This window comes from Bombyx mandarina, chromosome 02 (genome assembly GCF_030267445.1).
Source record: "Bombyx mandarina strain Sakado chromosome 02, ASM3026744v2".
In the NCBI taxonomy this organism is placed as follows: domain Eukaryota; kingdom Metazoa; phylum Arthropoda; class Insecta; order Lepidoptera; family Bombycidae; genus Bombyx; species Bombyx mandarina.
The window spans coordinates 5,725,880-5,744,615 of record NC_143209.1 but is presented as its reverse complement, the minus strand read 5'-3'; the positions used below and the strand labels follow the sequence as shown (position 1 = coordinate 5,744,615).

Below are 18,736 nucleotides of genomic sequence, written 5' to 3'. Positions count from 1 at the left end.
TCGAACCGAAACGCATTACTGCTTCACGGCAGAAATAGGCGGGGCGGTGGTACTTAACCTGTACGATGAAGTAGAAACACGCTGTTCTATAAAATAACTATCAACAACTTTGTAAGCCGCGTTTTAGCTAATAAATTTTGATTTGATTTGATTTGATTCAATTTTTTTTTAATTTTTTTTTCATAATATTAAATTGTCATTGGTCCTTAATAAGTATACCTAATTTCGAGTTAATCCGACGTTTTGAAAGGGGGTCAAAATCATGTTCAAAGATTCCGTTACAAACATAAATACGTCTGAAGCTAATAAAAGCGTATTAATATCACTCTTCGAATCAACTTACATGTCCCGCTGGGTCGCACGACAGTGAGTTGGGATCGACATTGTTAAAAGTCCTGAACACTCTCTCTGTAGCGTTTTCAGCACAGGACACGACGCCGGTCAACAGCAAGAGACTAAGGGCTTTACCTGAAACAAGAGAATTTTAGGCTGTTCAATTGGTTTCCCTTTGGTTTTCACGACTCGTAAAAGTAATCCGAGCGATGACATTTCGACTCGGCCGAAGCACCCGAACTAAGCCGATGTTTGACGAGTAGTTGCGGGCGACACCTACTGAGTTTCTCGCCGGATCTTCTCAGTGGGTCGCGTTTCCGATCCGGTGGTAGATTCGGCGAAGCACTGCTCTTGCTGGGGCTAGTGTTAGTACACTCTCAGGTTGAGCCCCGTAAGCTCACCCACCAGCGAATAGGTACGGAAAAAAACACATGTGGCACTCGGGGACTGCCGCAGTAATTGCATAGCATTTTTTATCAACATATGCAATTATAATTAGACATTAATAGTTTAGTATTAAAACAATAATAATAAAATAAGACCACGCTATATTTATAAACATTAACAAAAGCAAAACATTAACTGTCCCCTTCACACTCATAAGCTAGACCGGGCGAGAGAGGATGGGCAGATTTTCATGATGCGCATGCAGTGCGACGTCCCGCCGCGCGCTTATTCACAAACACTACACAAGCGCAACGTGTGAATGTGTTGAACACGAGCTACATGGTAGGCGGAGAGTGGGGGGTGCTAGATTTTATTTTCGTTACGGAATTTCTTGATTCGGTCGCCGCGCTCAAAGCCCGCCATAAAAGCTATGCAATAGCTAAAAAAAACGTGTGTCGTAAAACCTTGAACTTCAAATTCAAATCGAATCACGCTACAATACGTGCCTTCTAATCTTGTTCATTTTATCATTAGCTTTCATCGGTGAAGTCCCGCTATCATACGGAAGACATTAGTCGTTAATTGACTACACAACTGACTGTGACGGAACAATTATTTTATAGGTTTAAAAATCCGAACTTGACCTTTAATTATTCAGAGGATAGATTAAAGAAATAGAACTATCACTACTAATGTTCGAGAATGATCGAAATTCGTTCATCACTCAAAATTATGTCCTGTGTGCTATTAGTGCGGGTTTTTTAACGTTCTCTATAGCGTATAAGTTAGCTCATATGTGTATGGAGTGGGAACGTTTGCCTACGTTTGCCGCCAGGGGCGCTGTTCCAACTGCATACAAAATTGGGCTAACTCGTACGCTATCGAGAACGTTAAAAAACTCACACTAAGCACACTGTTTTATGTAACATTTTGATATGAAAGAAAAACTCGCTATTTCCGTGCGAACGCGTCAATAACCCCGCCCCCGCCGTTCGCCCGATCACGATGTTCGACCAGCCCATACCGTGGGCCCCGAAGGTCAAATACTTAGGCGTCACCCTCGACAGTAGGATGACATTCCGCCCCCACATCAAGACGGTACGCGATCGTGCCGCCTTCATTCTAGGACGTCTCTACCCGATGATATGTAGGCGAAGTAAAATGTCCCTTAGAAATAAGGTGACACTCTACAAAACTTGCATACGCCCCGTCATGACCTATGCAAGTGTAGTGTTCGCTCACGCGGCCCGCATACACTTAAAATCCTTCCAAATCATTCAATCCCGTTTTTGCAGGATAGCCGTCGGAGCCCCGTGGTTCGTCAGGAACGTCGACCTCCATGACGACCTGGACTTAAAGTCCATCAGTAAGTATTTACAGTCGGCGTCCATGCGCCACTTCGATAAAGCGGCACGACACGAGAACCCTCTCATCGTGGCCGCCGGTAACTACATTCCCGATCCTGCGGACAGAATGGAAAGCAGTCGACGTCGCCCAAAACACGTCATCTCGGATCCTCCCGATCCACTAACGGTGCTTTTAGGTACTTCAAGCACCGGTCACCGTTCTCGTCGAACCCGTCGCTTGCGACGAAGGGCTCGACGAGTAAATTAACTCTCAGACACAGCCCACTGAGTTTCTCGCCGGATCTTCTCAGTGGGTCGCGTTTCCGATCCGGTGGTAGATTCTGCGAAGCACGGCTCTTGCTAGGGTTCGTGTTAGCAACATCGTCAGGTTGAGCCCCGTGAGCTCACCTACTAAAGTTAGGGTTACGCTGACATAGCCTCTCAAGGCTATCAGCTTATGTAGGAAAAAAAAAAAAAAAAATCCATGCGAACTTTTTGTTGTGAAGCAGTGATGCGTTTGATAGGTGAAAAGTCCACTGAGTTCCTCGCCGGATCTTCTCAGTGGGTCGCGATTCTGAGCCGGTGATAGATTCTGCGAAGAACTACTTTTGCTAGGGCTAGTTTTAGCAAATTTTTTGGCAAATGTTCCCTCAGCTATAGGCACAAACTTCAGTGCAATAGTTGGCAACACCTTGAAACTAAAATAATACACGTAGACCTAAAAAAAACATGTGAGAAAATTCTTTATTTTAATTTAAATTACCAATTAAACTATATTTTCACTTGTATGCAAAAAAGTTCTAAACTTGTTTGTATGAATATCTAATAATAATATAGTTATAGAAAGAATGTTTGTAATCATAAAGTTTGTCTTCAATTTAATTAACCGTATCGAAAATTGACGATTTAAGGATTTTCTTAGCATAGGTAATACTCGACTTATAAATTGTATTTCATTCATTTAATGTTAGTCATAGCGGATTCAGGTTTCAATATAATGAAATTACTATAGACGTGGACTGCACAGGAAGTGTGAAAGTAGCCCTAGTAATCAACAAATTAAAGAGCGGACGGTTAGCGTGGTATGGACATGTGATGCGTAGAGAGGAGATGCATGTGACTAGGAGATGTATGGAAATGGTAGTGCAAGGTTGAGGGGAAGAAGTCGACCGAAGAAGACATGGATGGAGTGTGTGAATGACTATATGAGAGAAAGAGGAGTGTTGAGCTGACGGCTGATAGAAGAGAATGGAAGAGAAAATTTTGCTGTGCCGACCCCATCTAATGGGATAAGGTGAAGAAAAAAAAAGAAGTATACAAAATCCCTTTAAGCATTTGAATATTTTTCTGTGTAAACCAAAACTGTATATATATATATTAAAATGCTTTTATTAGCTTGGTAAGTTTGTATGTTTGTTTGGTTAAAACGTGAATGTAATCTTTGAGAGTTATTTTCAAATAGCTTGACATTTTGCATGCGCGCCAAGGACCAATGATGATACATTTTTTTTTTTTGCTTAGATGGGTAGATGAGCTCACAGACCACCTGGTGTTAAGTTGTTACTGGAGTCCTTAAACATCCACAACGTAAATGCGCCACCCACCTTGAGATTTCAGTTCTAAGATCTCAGTATAGTTACAACGGCTGCCCCATACTTCAAACCGAAACGCATTACTGCTTCACGGCAGAAATAGCCAGGGTGGTGGTACATACCCGTGCGGACTCACAAGAGGACCTACCACAAGTACATAATTCTTTAACTTCGCCCTAATACCCTGACTGGTATAAAAAGAGGAGACGAAATTAATAGTTAGTCTGGTATGCTATTTAAGCTAGCTTTTTGAAGTGAAACTTCTGATGCGACTTCCAACAAGGTTGCGTTAAACGTTTAACGCTACCATGGAATAGAAAGAGACAGAGCGAGAGTGAATGCGAGGAGTAGTATACCTGTTAAGGGCCAGCGCGAGCGTTAGCAACGAGTAGCATCCAGTATTTTAATGAAGTATAATTTATGATAATTTAAAATATATATGTGAGGTTTCTAGGGTGATGAAGGAAGAGGAGGCGTGTGCGTTCGTTGTTTCTTGCGTGTTGTCCTCCATAAACCTCATCGGAGCGATCAATAAAACACTACGTATTTATTACATGTTTATTCGCGTCAGCGACCGCTGTGGATCGCTGCACGCTGACCACTGACTGACTAACGCTCGAATAAATTAAGTGTATAATCTATGGACTAACGTCTATTACTCATTACTATAAATGCATAGTAAGCTAAGCGGGGCGGGGTATCGTTCCCCTACATATATAATATAAACGTTGAAGATGTCGCATCTCTTATATACAGCATTCCCTATTACAAGAGCAATCTGTTTTAAGGATGAAAAATTAAGAAAACCACACAACACTACACATCGAAAAAGAAGTTTCACTTCATTCACGTGCACCAAGCTGCACGCGCACCAATTTTTTTTAGTTTGTCAACTATTTAAATGTATTTTTTTTAAATAGTTCCTTTACGTCAAATATAATAAATAGCATTGGAACATCGTTTTGAAATGTCTTAATAAAAAATAAAAAAAAACACGTTTTTAGATGGAACATAATTATTAGTAATATAATTAGTAATAATTATTAAAATTGCTATCGCGGCTGATTTAATTTTCGATTAGAATCTATCTACAATCAAAATGTTCACAGGATATTGTTGGCATTTTGAATAATATATCTTTCTAATTATCAACATAAGTACGATTGAAATAACGCCACTGACGGTCCAGTGACGTGCAGTATGCGTCGATTTAGAAAAGCTCAATCCACCTGTGTGATTAGTGTAAGTTGTTTAACGTTATCGATAGCGTAAAAGTCAACTCATTTTTTTTATGATTGATATTACTGGTGGCCCGGAGGCCTTTCCAGTTTCACCAGGACAGGTGGGCGAGCAAATACTCAGCCAGGAGGGGTGGGATTTGCTAACAACTGCTCGAGCGCCTCCGAAGGAGACCAAACAACTCAAGAGCAATTGGCTCGCGTATGAATCTACTACCGGATCGGAATCGCGACCCACTGAGAAGATCCGGCGAGAAACTCAGCGGGTTAATGCATGGGTTAGGCTGCACGTCGACCTCTTTGTCGAGTTCGACGAGTACGGTTACCGGGGTTCCTAAGCCTGCTCCTAGTGTTAGAGCTGAAGGTATCTAATGCAAGAGTTATTGGATCTGATGGATTCTTAAGGACGTGTCTAGGGCGACGACAGTGACTTGCTCCTGCGTGATCAAATTTGTATGCAGTTGGAACACGCCCCTAGCGGCAAACATAGGTAAATGTTCCAACTCGATACAAATTTTGAGTTAACTTTTACACTATCGACAACGTTAAACAATTAGCACTAAGCACACTGCTCTCGTGGCTATTGTTAAGGCGGAATTCACTGAAGAATAGGCAATAACATTTTCTGAGCTTTATACCAGCATATTGCCGTTACTGGTGGTAACCAGTTCTGCAATACAGTTAAAACTTCCGTCTCTTGATTTAGATAACTTTGAATCTTGTAATTTAAGGAAAAAAATTTTTTACCTACTAATATTATAAAGCTCTAGAGTTTGTTTGTTTGTTTGAACGCGCTAATCTCAGGGCATACTGGTCCGATTTGAAAAATTCTTTCAGTGTTAGATAGCCCAATTATTGAGGAAGGCTATAGGCTATAATATAACATCACGGTAAGACCAATACTACAAGTCTTTTCACTTTCTGCGTAAATGAAGTGGGGGTAAAATTTAGCGTTATGCCAAAGTAACTATTCCACGCGGGCGGAGCCGCAGGCAAAAGCTAGTATGCTTATAAGTTTTCGTATTTCAAAGGCGTGTTAGAAAGAGAAGAAATCGTCACATTTCGTGCATCAAGAATATAAAAAGTACTAGCGAACTAAAAAATTCTGAACGTGAATTTTTAAATGATTGCAATGAGCTCTTAATTATTATTATTTTCATTTTTAATACATTTTATTTTAATAGAGAACCGAAACATAAAACAAAATAATCAAATTAAAAGTACCTACACAAAAACAATTCAAAATTGTTTTCTATTTATCGTAATCAAGATGGCGGTGATAATGTTTTTTTTTTATTATTAAGAGATTCCTTCAATCGATATAACTTATTAACGTTAATTGGTTTATTGTTATCGTATTATCTGCTTGTTTTCTGTAGTCTTGAATGATAACAGATATTTGAAGCGCCGGTTTTTTTTTTAGTCACAACGATGAATCCTTAACTTAAATGCGGTAAAGTCGAGGCGACTTATTTATAAATTAATGCGTGAAGCAAAAACTTTGCATCCCTTTTTACGAAAATTGCGCGGACGGAGGAGTGTGAAAGGACAATGCCCATCTATGGGCGTTAGGGCCCCTAAAAAGTTGTCGGGTGGTGATGGTTTTAACTTAATTTGATAGACAAAGAAATATCGTTTCATATTCAGAAAACTATTTTTATATTCTCACCCAGGTTTAAGAGAAATCTGTTTTTTTCTGCAGCTAAAATTAAGTTGTTAATTGTTTTCTTCGAAATCAATAATCGCTCTCATCATTATTTACAGTATTAAATAAGTTAATTGTGGTTAATGTTGCTAGAAATAAGCCCTAACGTACATTTTATTATTATTATATCCTCATAATAATAATAAAATGAAATGAAAATCCGGAAGCCTGCAACGATATTGTTGTTGTTGTTTTTAAATTCGCCAATAACCAGGCAAAGACCGTAGCCCATACAGCCTAGTCTGTCGTAGTTATATATTTTTTAAGTCAATAAAAAGCCGGTGTATCTCTTTTTATTGCTTTTTGGGAGTTTTGACGTCAACTCGATGAATAGCACATTGAGTGAGCGTGAATTTCCGCAGACCTTTTATCTTGAAAAAAAAAACAGACACTGCTATGTTAGCCACAGTTTTATTCCAATCCCTCAATAATCGTGAACAACTATTACCAACGACCGACGGTGATTCTGAAACTTTCTATTTTATTTTTTATTGTTCTTGTAGGCAGACGAGCATACGGCCCACCTGAGTGGTCACCGTCGCCTATGGACTTCAGCAATGCCAGGGGCAGAGTCAAGCCGCTGCCTACCGCTTAATACTCTCCGCAAGCCTCGTTTGAAGAAGGACATGTCATAGCGCTCGGGAAACACCGTGGAGGGGAGCTCATTCCAAAGCCGGATGGTACGTGGCAAAAAAGATCTCTGGAAACGCACTGTGGATGACCGCAGTGGCTCCAGGTAGTATGGATGAACTCTACTCCGGATGTATCAGGAAAAGTCCACTAAATTTATTTATTTTAATTAACTACCTAAATGTAGCTGAAGTATATTGTAGCGAAAACACGTATATTTTATTAATTTGCTCAAGCCTATACAAGATTTTGAGATAAGATAAAGTATTGATTTCGTACTTTCAAAAAGAAAAATGTATTTTTGCAATCTTCACATAGATTAATTACGATATCCAATTGTGTAGTTTTGTGAAAATCGAAATTATATTTTTTGTTGGAACTTTCGCGTGATTTCTATGTCGGTGTTGCTATGTTTATCTTTATAAATTCAATTCTAGTTATGAAATTGCTTATTCATTATTAAAAAGAATAAAAGGCACACTTCTAAAATATTAACCTTTCCAATATTTCGATGGATGAAGCAGTTGTACTCTTACGCATAATTATCTGGTACCTAAGCTGGTAACTTAGGGGGCTATGTCAGCGTAACCGGGCGATAAGGTGAGCTCACGGGGCTCTAACCTGAGGACGTTGCTAACACTAGCCCTAGCAAGAGCAGTGCTTCGCTGAATCTACCACCGGATCGGAAACGCGACCCACTGAGAAGATCTGGCGAGAAAATGGGCTGTGTCTATGGGTTAATTCACTCGTCGAGTCCTTCGTCGCAAGTGACGGGTTCGGCGAGGACGGTGACCGGTGCTTGAGGTACCTAAAAGCACCGTTAGTGGATCGGGAGAATCCGAAATGACGTGCTTTGGGCGACGTCGACCGTTTACCATTCGGTCCACAGAATCGGGTATGAATCAGACACATAGAACAATATTTTACATTAAAAATTTATATCTATAACTCCACTCGCTTTCTTTTTAAGGCATAATACAAAGATGAAATTCACGTGTCATTCGCGAAGCAGCTACTCTTGAGTTGTTAGGTCTCCTTTGGAGGCGTTCGGGTAGACGTTAGCAAATCCCCCCCTTCTGGCTGAGCCTTTGCTCGCCCACTTACCCTGATGAGGCTGTATGGTATGTGATACAGTGCCTTAGTTTAAAATATGAGTATGCTTAGTGCGAGTTTTTTAACGTTCTCGACAGCGTAAGAGTTAATTTAATTAAAACAGAGCTGGAACAGCGCCCCTACCGGCAAACGTAGGCAAACGTTCGAACTCCATACAAATTTGAGTTAACTTTCACGCTATCGAAAACGTTAAAAAACTCATACTAAGCACAAAAGATTATCAGTATAGATTGTGTTACAAACTTGTTTTGTTGGAAAAAATATATTTTTAGCTTCAACAAAACTAATTTATCGTTTTGATTACTAGAAATGATTGTAGACTGATGGCGCAACGTATTAATAAAGTCGAAGGAACTTTAGTTCGATGACTTTTTCGGTCAATTACTTAGTCTTGTTTCGATTTGTCATCACACTCACGCGTATTGCCAGTTGTGTATATCGGGTTGTAACGTGCCGTAAGGGGTTTGGGTCATGGACCTGTCACCGCGCTTTTTTTTAGCTTAGACGGGCGGACGAGCTCACGGCCCACCTGGTGTTAAGTGGTTACTGGAGCCCATAGACATCTTGAGATATAAGTTCTAAGGTCTCAAGTATAGTTGCAACGGCTGCCCCACCCTTCAAACCGAAACGCATTACTGCTTCACAGCAGAAATAGGTAGGGTGGTGGTGGTAGATGGATGGACGAGCTAACGGCCCCCCTGGTGTGAAGTGTTTACCGGAGCCCATAGACATCTACAAAGTAAATTTCGCCACCCATCTTGAGACATGAGTTGCAAGGTCTCAGCTTTAACAGTACAACGGCTATCTCACCCTTCAAGCCGAAACGCATTACTTCTTCACGGCAATAAATAGGCAGAGTGGTGGTACCTACCCGCGGGGACTCACAAGACGTCCTACCTGTAATGTAATCACAGGTCAAATTCCTATCAAAGTTGATCTGTTATAAAAAGACTTCTGGTATAGCTCCTGATATGCTATTTGACTAGGCCAGTCGATATTTTCCTAGCAGCATCGCGGTAGAAATATGTAGAATGAAAGTACATCCTCGTGCTGATTCACATCGCCCAATGTTTTTATACTAGCTTTTGCCCGCAACTTTGTCCGCGTGGAATAGTTCACAAATAATGCTTTTATAGAACGAATTTTGTTAGCTTAAAAAACGTTATAGTGAGCCAACCTTAACATATAGACATATGCTGTCGCGGACTTTTCTTTAGACTTTTAAAGGGATATTTTTCTGTCATACATTAGTTTAGCGAAACTTTAACCGTTTCCGCAGCGCACGCAGCGGAAGCTCTCAAAAGGGAAAAAACTCCGATTTTGATACATTCTCTATTAGTGCTCCGCTTGCATTGGTCTTAGCGTGATATTATATAGCCTTCCTCGACAAATGGGCTATCTAACACTGAAAGAATTTTTCAAATCGGACCAGTAGTACCTACCTGAGATTAGCGTGTTCAAACAAACAAACTCTAGCTTTATAACATTAGTATAGATTATCGGGCCTCCTATGTTTAATGAATATACTAATGGGAACTCCTAAGTTAGATACCTACTGATTTACTATATGTTGAACGAAAATTAAAATAACTAAAAATATTGTATTCACAACCTAATAGATAAATAAAACGAGCTTTTGTATTCTAATTCGTCTAAATCCAGTAGTCAAACACACACAATCTTAATTATTGATCTTGTATTAACGCAAGATGGCCTACAGATAACATTCGTGGTAATTTTATTGTGAATTTAGATAAAACCCAACGTGTAATCTGAAAAAAGATCTCTTATACCTGACGTACATACAATACAAATTATGAAAATGATTATTCATAAATGTTTCGACGCCATTATCTTTTTTTTTTCGTCAAATCTAGTTCCTGTTCATAACATATATTTTGAAATCAGTCCTTATGTGTAATGGCATAAGTAATAAATCAATTGCTGTACTTGGAAAATGGGGGGAAAATACCAATTTTGACACAGAGCTTAAATGTCATTTTCTTTTAAATACATGCTGACAACATTTAATAATGCAATGGTTTTGTACCGTGCCACTTCTGGGTGGCGACAAACCCAATTCGCAAATTATTATCATAAGCTATTTTGCACAATATATTTTATTTAAACAAGTAAATAAATTATAAAAGTTGTCGTTCTGAAGTCGTCGTGGCCTAAATGATAAGAGGTACGGTACATTCGTGTTGAGCGATGCACCGGTGTTCGAATCCCGCAGGCGGGTGCCAATTTTTCTAATGAAATACGTACTCAACAAATGTTCACGATTGACTTCCACGGTGAAGGACGTAATTACTGGTGGTAGGACCTCTTGTGAGTCCACGCGGGTAGGTATCACCACCCTGCCTATTTCTGCCTTGAAACAGTAATGCGTTTCGGTTTGAAGGGTGGGGCAGCCGTTGTAACTATATTTGATACCTTAGAACTTATATCTCAAGGTGGGTGGCGCATTTACGTTGTAGATGTCTATGGGCTCCTGTAAACACTTAACTTAATCAGGCGGGCTGTGAGCTCGTCCACCTATCTAAGCAATAAAAAAAAATCACGGGGACTGGCAGGTGAGCTCACGGGCTCAACCTGAGAGAATTGCTAACACTAGCCCTAGCAAGAGCAGTGCTTCACTGAATCTACTACCTACCGGATCAGAATCGCGACCCACCAAAAAGATCCAACTAGAAACTCAGCGGGCTGTGTCTATGGGCTAATAAATTGCGTTTGTGTAGTACACGCAAAACTTTTTGTATTACTTGACGTTTGTCACGCTGATAACGTGAACGACATTTTGGAGGGAATGCTATGTGTCGGATTATGTAAAAAAAATATTTTGTCAATGCAGTGTTTTTTTAATATAGCATCTGTGGAAATGGACATGTGTGAAAAAATGAAGCAAAGCCTAAAGGTAAGCAAGCCTTACCATTTCAGTGAGAAGTTATTTCATGTCACCTCATCAACATCATGTATAGATCAAGGATTCCCAAGCCGCTTTGGACATGAGACAACTTTATCCAAAATGAACAGATACGTCAGATCCACATAGGCAAATTACTTTAAAAATCTTATCTCAATTTTTTTCATATTAACACTTACCAATTTAAAAACGTTACAATTGTGAGTAAACGTTAAGTTATGTTCTCATGTTATTTAAAAAAAGTAAATGAACATAAAATTCAGTTAATAAAATTAAAAGTACAACAATGATACTTCCTACTAGAATCTTAATCTTATTACAAATTACAGTGTCTTGAAAGCTTTAAATAAGAACGTGTGTTAATTAATAAGGGTCGATTTTTAGACCTCGATTTTCAGACCTGGCTATACGTTTATTTTATTCCATTATCATCTTTATTAATTTCAGTCAACTCCATTCAGTCTTTGTTTCAAAGCATTTGGTTGTATATACTAAATTATCTTTGCCTATCCACTGGACGTTTCAAACAAACAAAAATGACACTGACAACGTAGCACCTCTATGTTTTGTGTACTTACCTCTATTATCTATGGCTCGAAAATAAATAAAATCAAAACAATTTGTATTTCGAAATTTCGAATTTAACAACAAAACTGTGACTGTCGATCAAGTATGTACAAATGTAAATAATTTTCTATTAAAAATTGTGTGACTAAAGATGAGTTCATCGGATTCAGAAGACGACTGCTACGGGAATGCAGCACAAAAGCTACAACAAATATTATTAAATAAGAAAAAGGAGCATTTAATAACAGACACGTTCAATGATAGTTTCGATCGTTATAATTTAGAGAACCCATTATCAATCGGCGGAAGCCACGTTACGAACACGGATGGGTTAATAAAAGACCACGATTATGTCCAATTCGTCAAACAAACTGTGCCAAAGAGTAACAAACGTGTTACGCGATCTAAAGGGAATGTTGAAGCAGTAATAGTGGATCCAGTAGAGCCGCCATCAAAAAGAACTCGTGCGAAGACCAAAAAGAACTCCGAAGGTACGCAGCAGATCTCACCGACGCCCGAGACCGGCAGAGGAGGTCGCTCAAAAAGACCCAGGAATATTAGGGGTCGAAATACCAGTAGAGGTCGTGCCAATAGAAGCCGGAGTACTGGTAGAGGTCGGGGCAACTTTCATAGAGAAACTGAAGATATACCGACTTTCAGTATAGGCAACACAGACCACTACCCAGACTCATCTCACTCGCAAACATTATTCGTTACCAAACCCAAAGACGTAGTAGTCCTAGACACAGAGGACTTGGACAATGAAGAGCTCTCCGTCAAAGTGTACTGGAAAAGCTCAGAAATATTTAAATTTCAAATAAGAAAATACCAGAAGTTGAAACCGATATTCGATCACTTCGGTAACAAAGAAAACATAAGTAATGAAAAACTTTATTTTACATATAACGATGTTGTAATCAAAATAGATGATTCTCCAGACAGCATAGGGTACAACATCAGCAGGTTCATTGAAGGAGGTATCGTTAATGAGTGCGTCGATACTTTGACTCCGAAACTGGACAATAATATTGTAAACGGCATTAATGTCAAGTTTCAGTGTCAGAATGAGAAAAAACCATTTCAGATTACAATCAATAAAGATGACACAATGTCATTGGCTATGTTAAAATGTGCAGAGCACTTCGAGAAGGTTCTGGAAAGGTTGCTGTTTTATTTTGATGGCGATTTAATATCAGGTAATTTGTTAGTTACGTTTTAAAGATAATGAATTGTGTTTTAAAGCCTCAAAATACATGCTATATCTCTAATGAGTTTCGGTTTGAAGGGTGGGGCAGCCATTGTAACTATGCTAAGGCCTTAGAACATATATCTCAAGGTAGGTGGCGGCATTTACGTTTTAGATATCTATGGGCTCCAGTAAACACTTAACACCAGGTGGGCTGTGCGCTCATCCATCCATATATAAAATAATAGTAATACAATAATTATCTGTAACTTAAGTCTGTATTGTATCTCTATATTATGCACATATTTCAGATATTTGAGCTTAGATACTTGAGATCTCATCTTTTGCAATTAAAATGGTCAGATGGGTGGATGAGCTCACAGCTCATTTTATAGTAAGTGTTTACTGGGGCTCAGGAACATGAGAAGTGGCCAGGTATAGGTCCGATAACAAAAATCTTCACTTAACAATAATTGATTTGAAATTTGTATTGAGAATATTCCATAACCAAGTTATAATGAAATATGGCTTCTTAAACATTTTATTAATAATTGTTAGAATAACAGTTAAGAAAGATAATATTTTTTGTTTACATTTCTTGTATTAGTGGACATGTTTCATCTTGTATTATGTTAATATTTGTATTAAAAATAACTTTTTTTTTGTTTTTGTTTTAGGTAAAAATACACCAAACGACTTAGAACTAGAAGATGGTGATTGTATAGATGTAAAAATTGTTAGATGATATTAAATAAATTATGACAAAAATATATTATGTTCAGATCGTTTCATTTTGGATGATTCCGAAGAAAACCTAAAGTAAAATTCCAAAACATCATCCCTTAAACTAGAGATTAGAGGTTCAAGATTACTATTATAATTCCTGGTCATTGATTTTTTTTAATAACAAATAAAGAACCTCCGATACAATATATCATTATGTTCCACCTTTTTTTTTGTTCTTAGATTTGTGGACGACCTTACGGCCCACCTGATGTTAAGTGCTTACCGGAGCCCATGGACATCTACAACGTAAATGCCGCCAACTAGCTTGAGATATGGGTTCTAAGGTCTCGAGCTTATTACAGTACAACGGCTGCCCCACCCTTCAAACCGAAACGCATTATAGCTTCACTTATAAAGAGATAAATGTGATTTCGGCGAGGAATATTAATTCCAATATAATTAATTCTTCAAACTTCAATCCTCTGTACTAACTAGGTACTATGGGCCCGTCCAAAATTTACCCACTAAACTATTTTTTTCTTCTTAAAACAATTTTTTTTTTGATTGAACGAAAACTAAAGGCAATGGAATCTAGTCGAGTGATATACTGTATCATAGTGCATCACTACATAGTATAAAACAAAGTCGCTTTCTCTGTTCCTATAGCGATCCTGCGGACAGAATGGAAAGCAGTCGACGTCGCCCAAAACACGTCATCTCGGATCCTCCCGATCCACTAACGGTGCTTTTAGGTACTTCAAGCACCGGTCACCGTTCTACTCGAACCCGTCGCTTGCGACGAAGGGCTCGACGAGTAAACTAACTCTCAGACACAGCCCACTGAGTTTCTCGCCGGATCTTCTCAGTGGGTCGCGTTTCCGATCCGGTGGTAGATTCTGCGAAGCACGGCTCTTGCTAGGGTTCGTGTTAGCATCGTCGTCAGGTTTGAGCCCCGTGAGCTCACCTACTAGCCACGGTTACGCTGGAATAGCCGCTCCAGGCTACCAGCTTAGGTAGGAATAAAAATAAAAAAAAAATTTTCCTATATCCCTATGTATTGTTAAATCTTTAAAACTACGCAACGGATTTTGATGCGGTTTTTTTTAATAGACAGAGTGATTGAAGAGGAAGGTTTATATGTATAATAACATCCATTAAATAGTGGAGAAATACTGTTATTTTTGAGATTTCTAATGTGATGTCGTAAATAATAATAAAATTTCATGTTTCCGAAGCGAATCGAGGCCGGGTCGCTAGTCTATTTATATAGTAATTATTTTTTTCCTATCAAATTGCTGGTAGTCTAAGAGTCTATTCCAGCTACGTCCGAACGGGTAAATGAACTCAAGGGCTCAACCTGAGAGAATTTGCTATTAGATTATTGATAATTGAGAATGCTATACAGAATTAGCCCTAGCAAGAGCATTGCTTCGCAGAATCTACCACCGAATCGCAATCGCGACTCACTGAGTAGAGAAACTCAATAGGTTTTGTCTATGGGATTTAGTAACGTTGATAACAAAAAAAAACATTTCGTGCAAGTACATATTATACACAAGAAAAAACTACTAAGAAGGCCCATGGAAAACAAAGTAATTGTTATCAGACGTTTGGTGATATTGACAATCAAATGCATGAATCGGTGATTCATTTGTCGTGTTCATTTAGATTCTTTTTGCCCGAGCGCCTCCGAAGGAGACATGAAAACTCGAGAGTAGCTGCTTCGCGGCTGAATCTACTCCGGCGAGAAACTCAGCGGGATGAAGAATGGGTTAGGTTGCTTGACGAACCCCTTGCCGAGTTCGACGGTATGGTTATCGGGTAGATTCTTTTGTGCGACCCAAAACTACCTCAGCTTTTTACTTTATAGCCAACTCCTTAAGGACTTGGAGGAGGCCCTCACCATGTTTAATGGGTTCCTGGCAAACATTAGTGAAGAAAAATAAAATTATTAAATACCTATTTACTTTGTATTTTAGCAGGAAATAAAAGGCATTTTATTTATATTATTTAGTCCACGACAACTGAGAGCGTTGTGTGTTTGGGAGTATATTCAATATGCTTTTGGCTAATTTGTTAGTTGGAACGTTTGCCTACATTTGCCGCTAGGGGCGTTGTTCCAACTGCAAACAAATTTGAGTTAACTTTTACGCTATCGATAACGTTAAAAAACTCACACTAACCATACAGGACGCACAGGCGAGCGACATCAATCTGGCATAAAAAGAGACGCGATCGCACAAGGCGCCAAAATGCCATTTATTACGCGTGGGGCTGACAAAATTGATAGTGAAATTCGAGAAAATAAATTTAAACTTAACTGCGCGATACGATAAAAAGGTGTATCGTGTCGTATTGATGTCGTAAAGAATCGTTGTAACGCTGTCCTTATACATATAATTAATTCATCCATAAGATTGAAAATAACTTTTTAAATGTACATTACATTACTAATCACAACTACAAGCTATCAATATACTTTATAGGAAACGACAAAAATTTCTTTTTTTTTTCTGAAATTCACCAGACTCTGCATTCTTGTGTCTTACTGAAAACTGACAAACTAAAAAGTGAAAAATAACAGTCAATCAGTTCCATAAAAAAAAAATTACTGATTAAGAAAAACTCATTTTATCGTATGGAAAAAAAAAGAGTTGATGATGAAAGTTTTGTTTTATTTTAAAATATTTTATAATAACTTTAATTAATAAAAATACGTGTCAATAAAATATTTAAATTAATTTAAATCTAACATCCCACGCATTTTTACAACAGAATAACTGTTTTTCCTAATCACTAATTATTTTTAACATAAAAAAAATACTTTAAATAATAATTTTACTGGTGGTAGGACCTCTTGTGAGTCCGCGCGGGTAGGTACCACCACTCCGCCTATTTCTGCCGTGAAGCAGTAATGCGTTTCGGTTTGAAAGGTGGGGCAGCCGTTGTAACTAGATGCTTGAGACCTTAGAACTTATATCTCGAGGTGGGTGGCGCATTTACGTTGTAGATGTCTATGGGTTCTAGTAACCACTTAACCGCAGGTGGAGTGTGAGCTCGTCCACCCAACTAAGTAATTAAAAAAAAACTGTTTAGTTTAGTTCGCAACAAAAGCGTGTTTTTTTGTGTTTGTTTTTTAAACTAATGTTTATTTTATTTAATTAAAAGCCGGCGCTTCTCGTGTGATCCTATTTAAATTTTAACAAGAAGTCACGAGTAGGTATTGTGTTATCCGTAATAATCCATGTTTATTAGTATAGTAGTATATATCTATACTAATACTAATACTAATAATATATTAATTAATTATTATTATTTATTAATAATATTATAAAGAGGAAAGATTTGTTTGTTTGTTTGTATTGAATAGGCTCCGAAACTACTGAACCGATTTGAAAAAATCTTTCACTGTTTGGAAGCTACACTATCCCCGAATGACATAGGCTCACTTACATAGACTATAATAATATTCTTTTTGAACAAAAATTAGGGATCCTTACTAAAACTCTAATAATGTAACTCAAGGTGTAAAAAAAGACCTTAAATATTATTTACATCGCGTGCGCTGCGAAAACGATTTATTATTATAAAAAATATAAAATAAATAGATAAATAAAAAAAGATAAAAAATAAAAAAAAACATTTAAATAAAAATAAAAGTTAATTCAAATAATAATATTCAAACTATCTTTATAATATTATTTTTTTTGTAACCTGACGCAAATAGAAGGGTTAATGTGTGTGTATTATATTTTTTGTTAATTTGAAATTTTTCTAAAGACCCGTGCGAAGCTGGAGCGGGCCGCTAGTTTATTATATAGTTATTATTACGACTACATCGATAAAGTTCCCATTATATTCTATTGAAGACGCGTTTTTTTTGTTGTAAAATTTTTGATTCATTCAGTATGGTTAGCCGGTGTTTATATTTTTGGATCCAGGATCTAATAAAAAACACTAAGAAACAAACAAACATTCGTACCCGCAAATTATTTTTTGTTATTGTTACTGCGTAATTGTGTTTTTACGATTCACTTAAGATTGCTTAGTGTATCTCTAATTTCTCCGCAATAACTGAATTAATTTGAAAGAGATTTTAAGGGTTATTGATCCAAGCTTGGGCTGCCATTTATTATTGTGAAATCCTGAATACGCGATCTTATTTACATTAATAATAAATGGTACGGATACATAAATCTTTATGTGAACCAATAAAAATACCTAACTCGTCATTAGGGATCCTCCCGATCAATTAACGGTGCTTTTAGGTACCATAAGCACCGGTCATCGTTCTCGTCGAACCCGTCGCTTGCAACGAAGGGCTCGATAAGTAAACTAACCCATAGACACAGCCCACTGAGTTTCTCGAAGGATCTTCTCAGTGGGTCGCGTTTCCAATCCGGTGGTAGATTCTGCGAAGCACTGCTCTTGCTAGGGCCAGTGTTAGCAACACACCCGGTTTGAACCCCGTATCGGCCAATGGACTTGTATCCGGTTAATTTCATAATAAAAAATAAAAAAAGAACCCCGTGAGCTCACCTACACGTTAAGGAGAAGCTGAAATAGCCTCTCAAGGCTATCAGCATAAGTAGGAAAAAAAAACATCTCATGACGAAAACTTTAAGATGAATTCATCGGTGACTTCGATCAGATCATAATTAACAAGTGTTGTTATTCTATTAAGATTTATTCGCGGAAAATACCGAATTCTTTTTTCATTTGTAGTACTACATAATTTAATTGATATTTTTTTATTAATGCGGTAAAAAACATACAAAATTGTAATAAAAAAATTGTTTTTTTTTTAAACATAAAATTTGTTATTACAATTATTATTTTTATTAAAATTTCAAAACAATTTCACGGTACTTACCTAGCATTTTGTACAAGGAAATTAGTGAAACAGCTTTAAAAAAACACCACCACGACAGTCCGCCAACAGACCAGCTGTATTATACTGTCTAAAGAAATACCGATCCAAACTATC

The 18,736-nt window shown here is 37.9% G+C and overlaps 2 protein-coding genes across 2 annotated transcripts in view; one reads left to right on the top strand and one right to left on the bottom strand.

Annotated features, from left to right (window-relative positions):
* The window catches only part of LOC114245667 (putative chitinase 10), a 25,749-nt gene extending 7,013 nt beyond the window's left edge, over positions 1 to 18,736 (bottom strand). Inside the window, exons 1-2 of the mRNA XM_028177916.2 lie at positions 18,623 to 18,736; positions 344 to 468 (exon numbers count right to left, since the gene is read on the bottom strand). Coding sequence (XP_028033717.2) covers positions 344 to 468; positions 18,623 to 18,629 — 132 coding nt within the window. The 5' untranslated portion in view covers positions 18,630 to 18,736. The remainder of the gene's footprint in view (positions 1 to 343; positions 469 to 18,622) is intronic.
* Positions 11,818 to 13,791, top strand: Rad60 (DNA repair protein Rad60). The gene is made up of 2 exons (XM_028177911.2): positions 11,818 to 13,033; positions 13,701 to 13,791. Exons 1-2 carry the CDS (start codon positions 11,989 to 11,991, stop codon positions 13,766 to 13,768), a joined length of 1,113 nt encoding a protein of 370 aa, XP_028033712.2. The 5' UTR covers positions 11,818 to 11,988; the 3' UTR covers positions 13,769 to 13,791.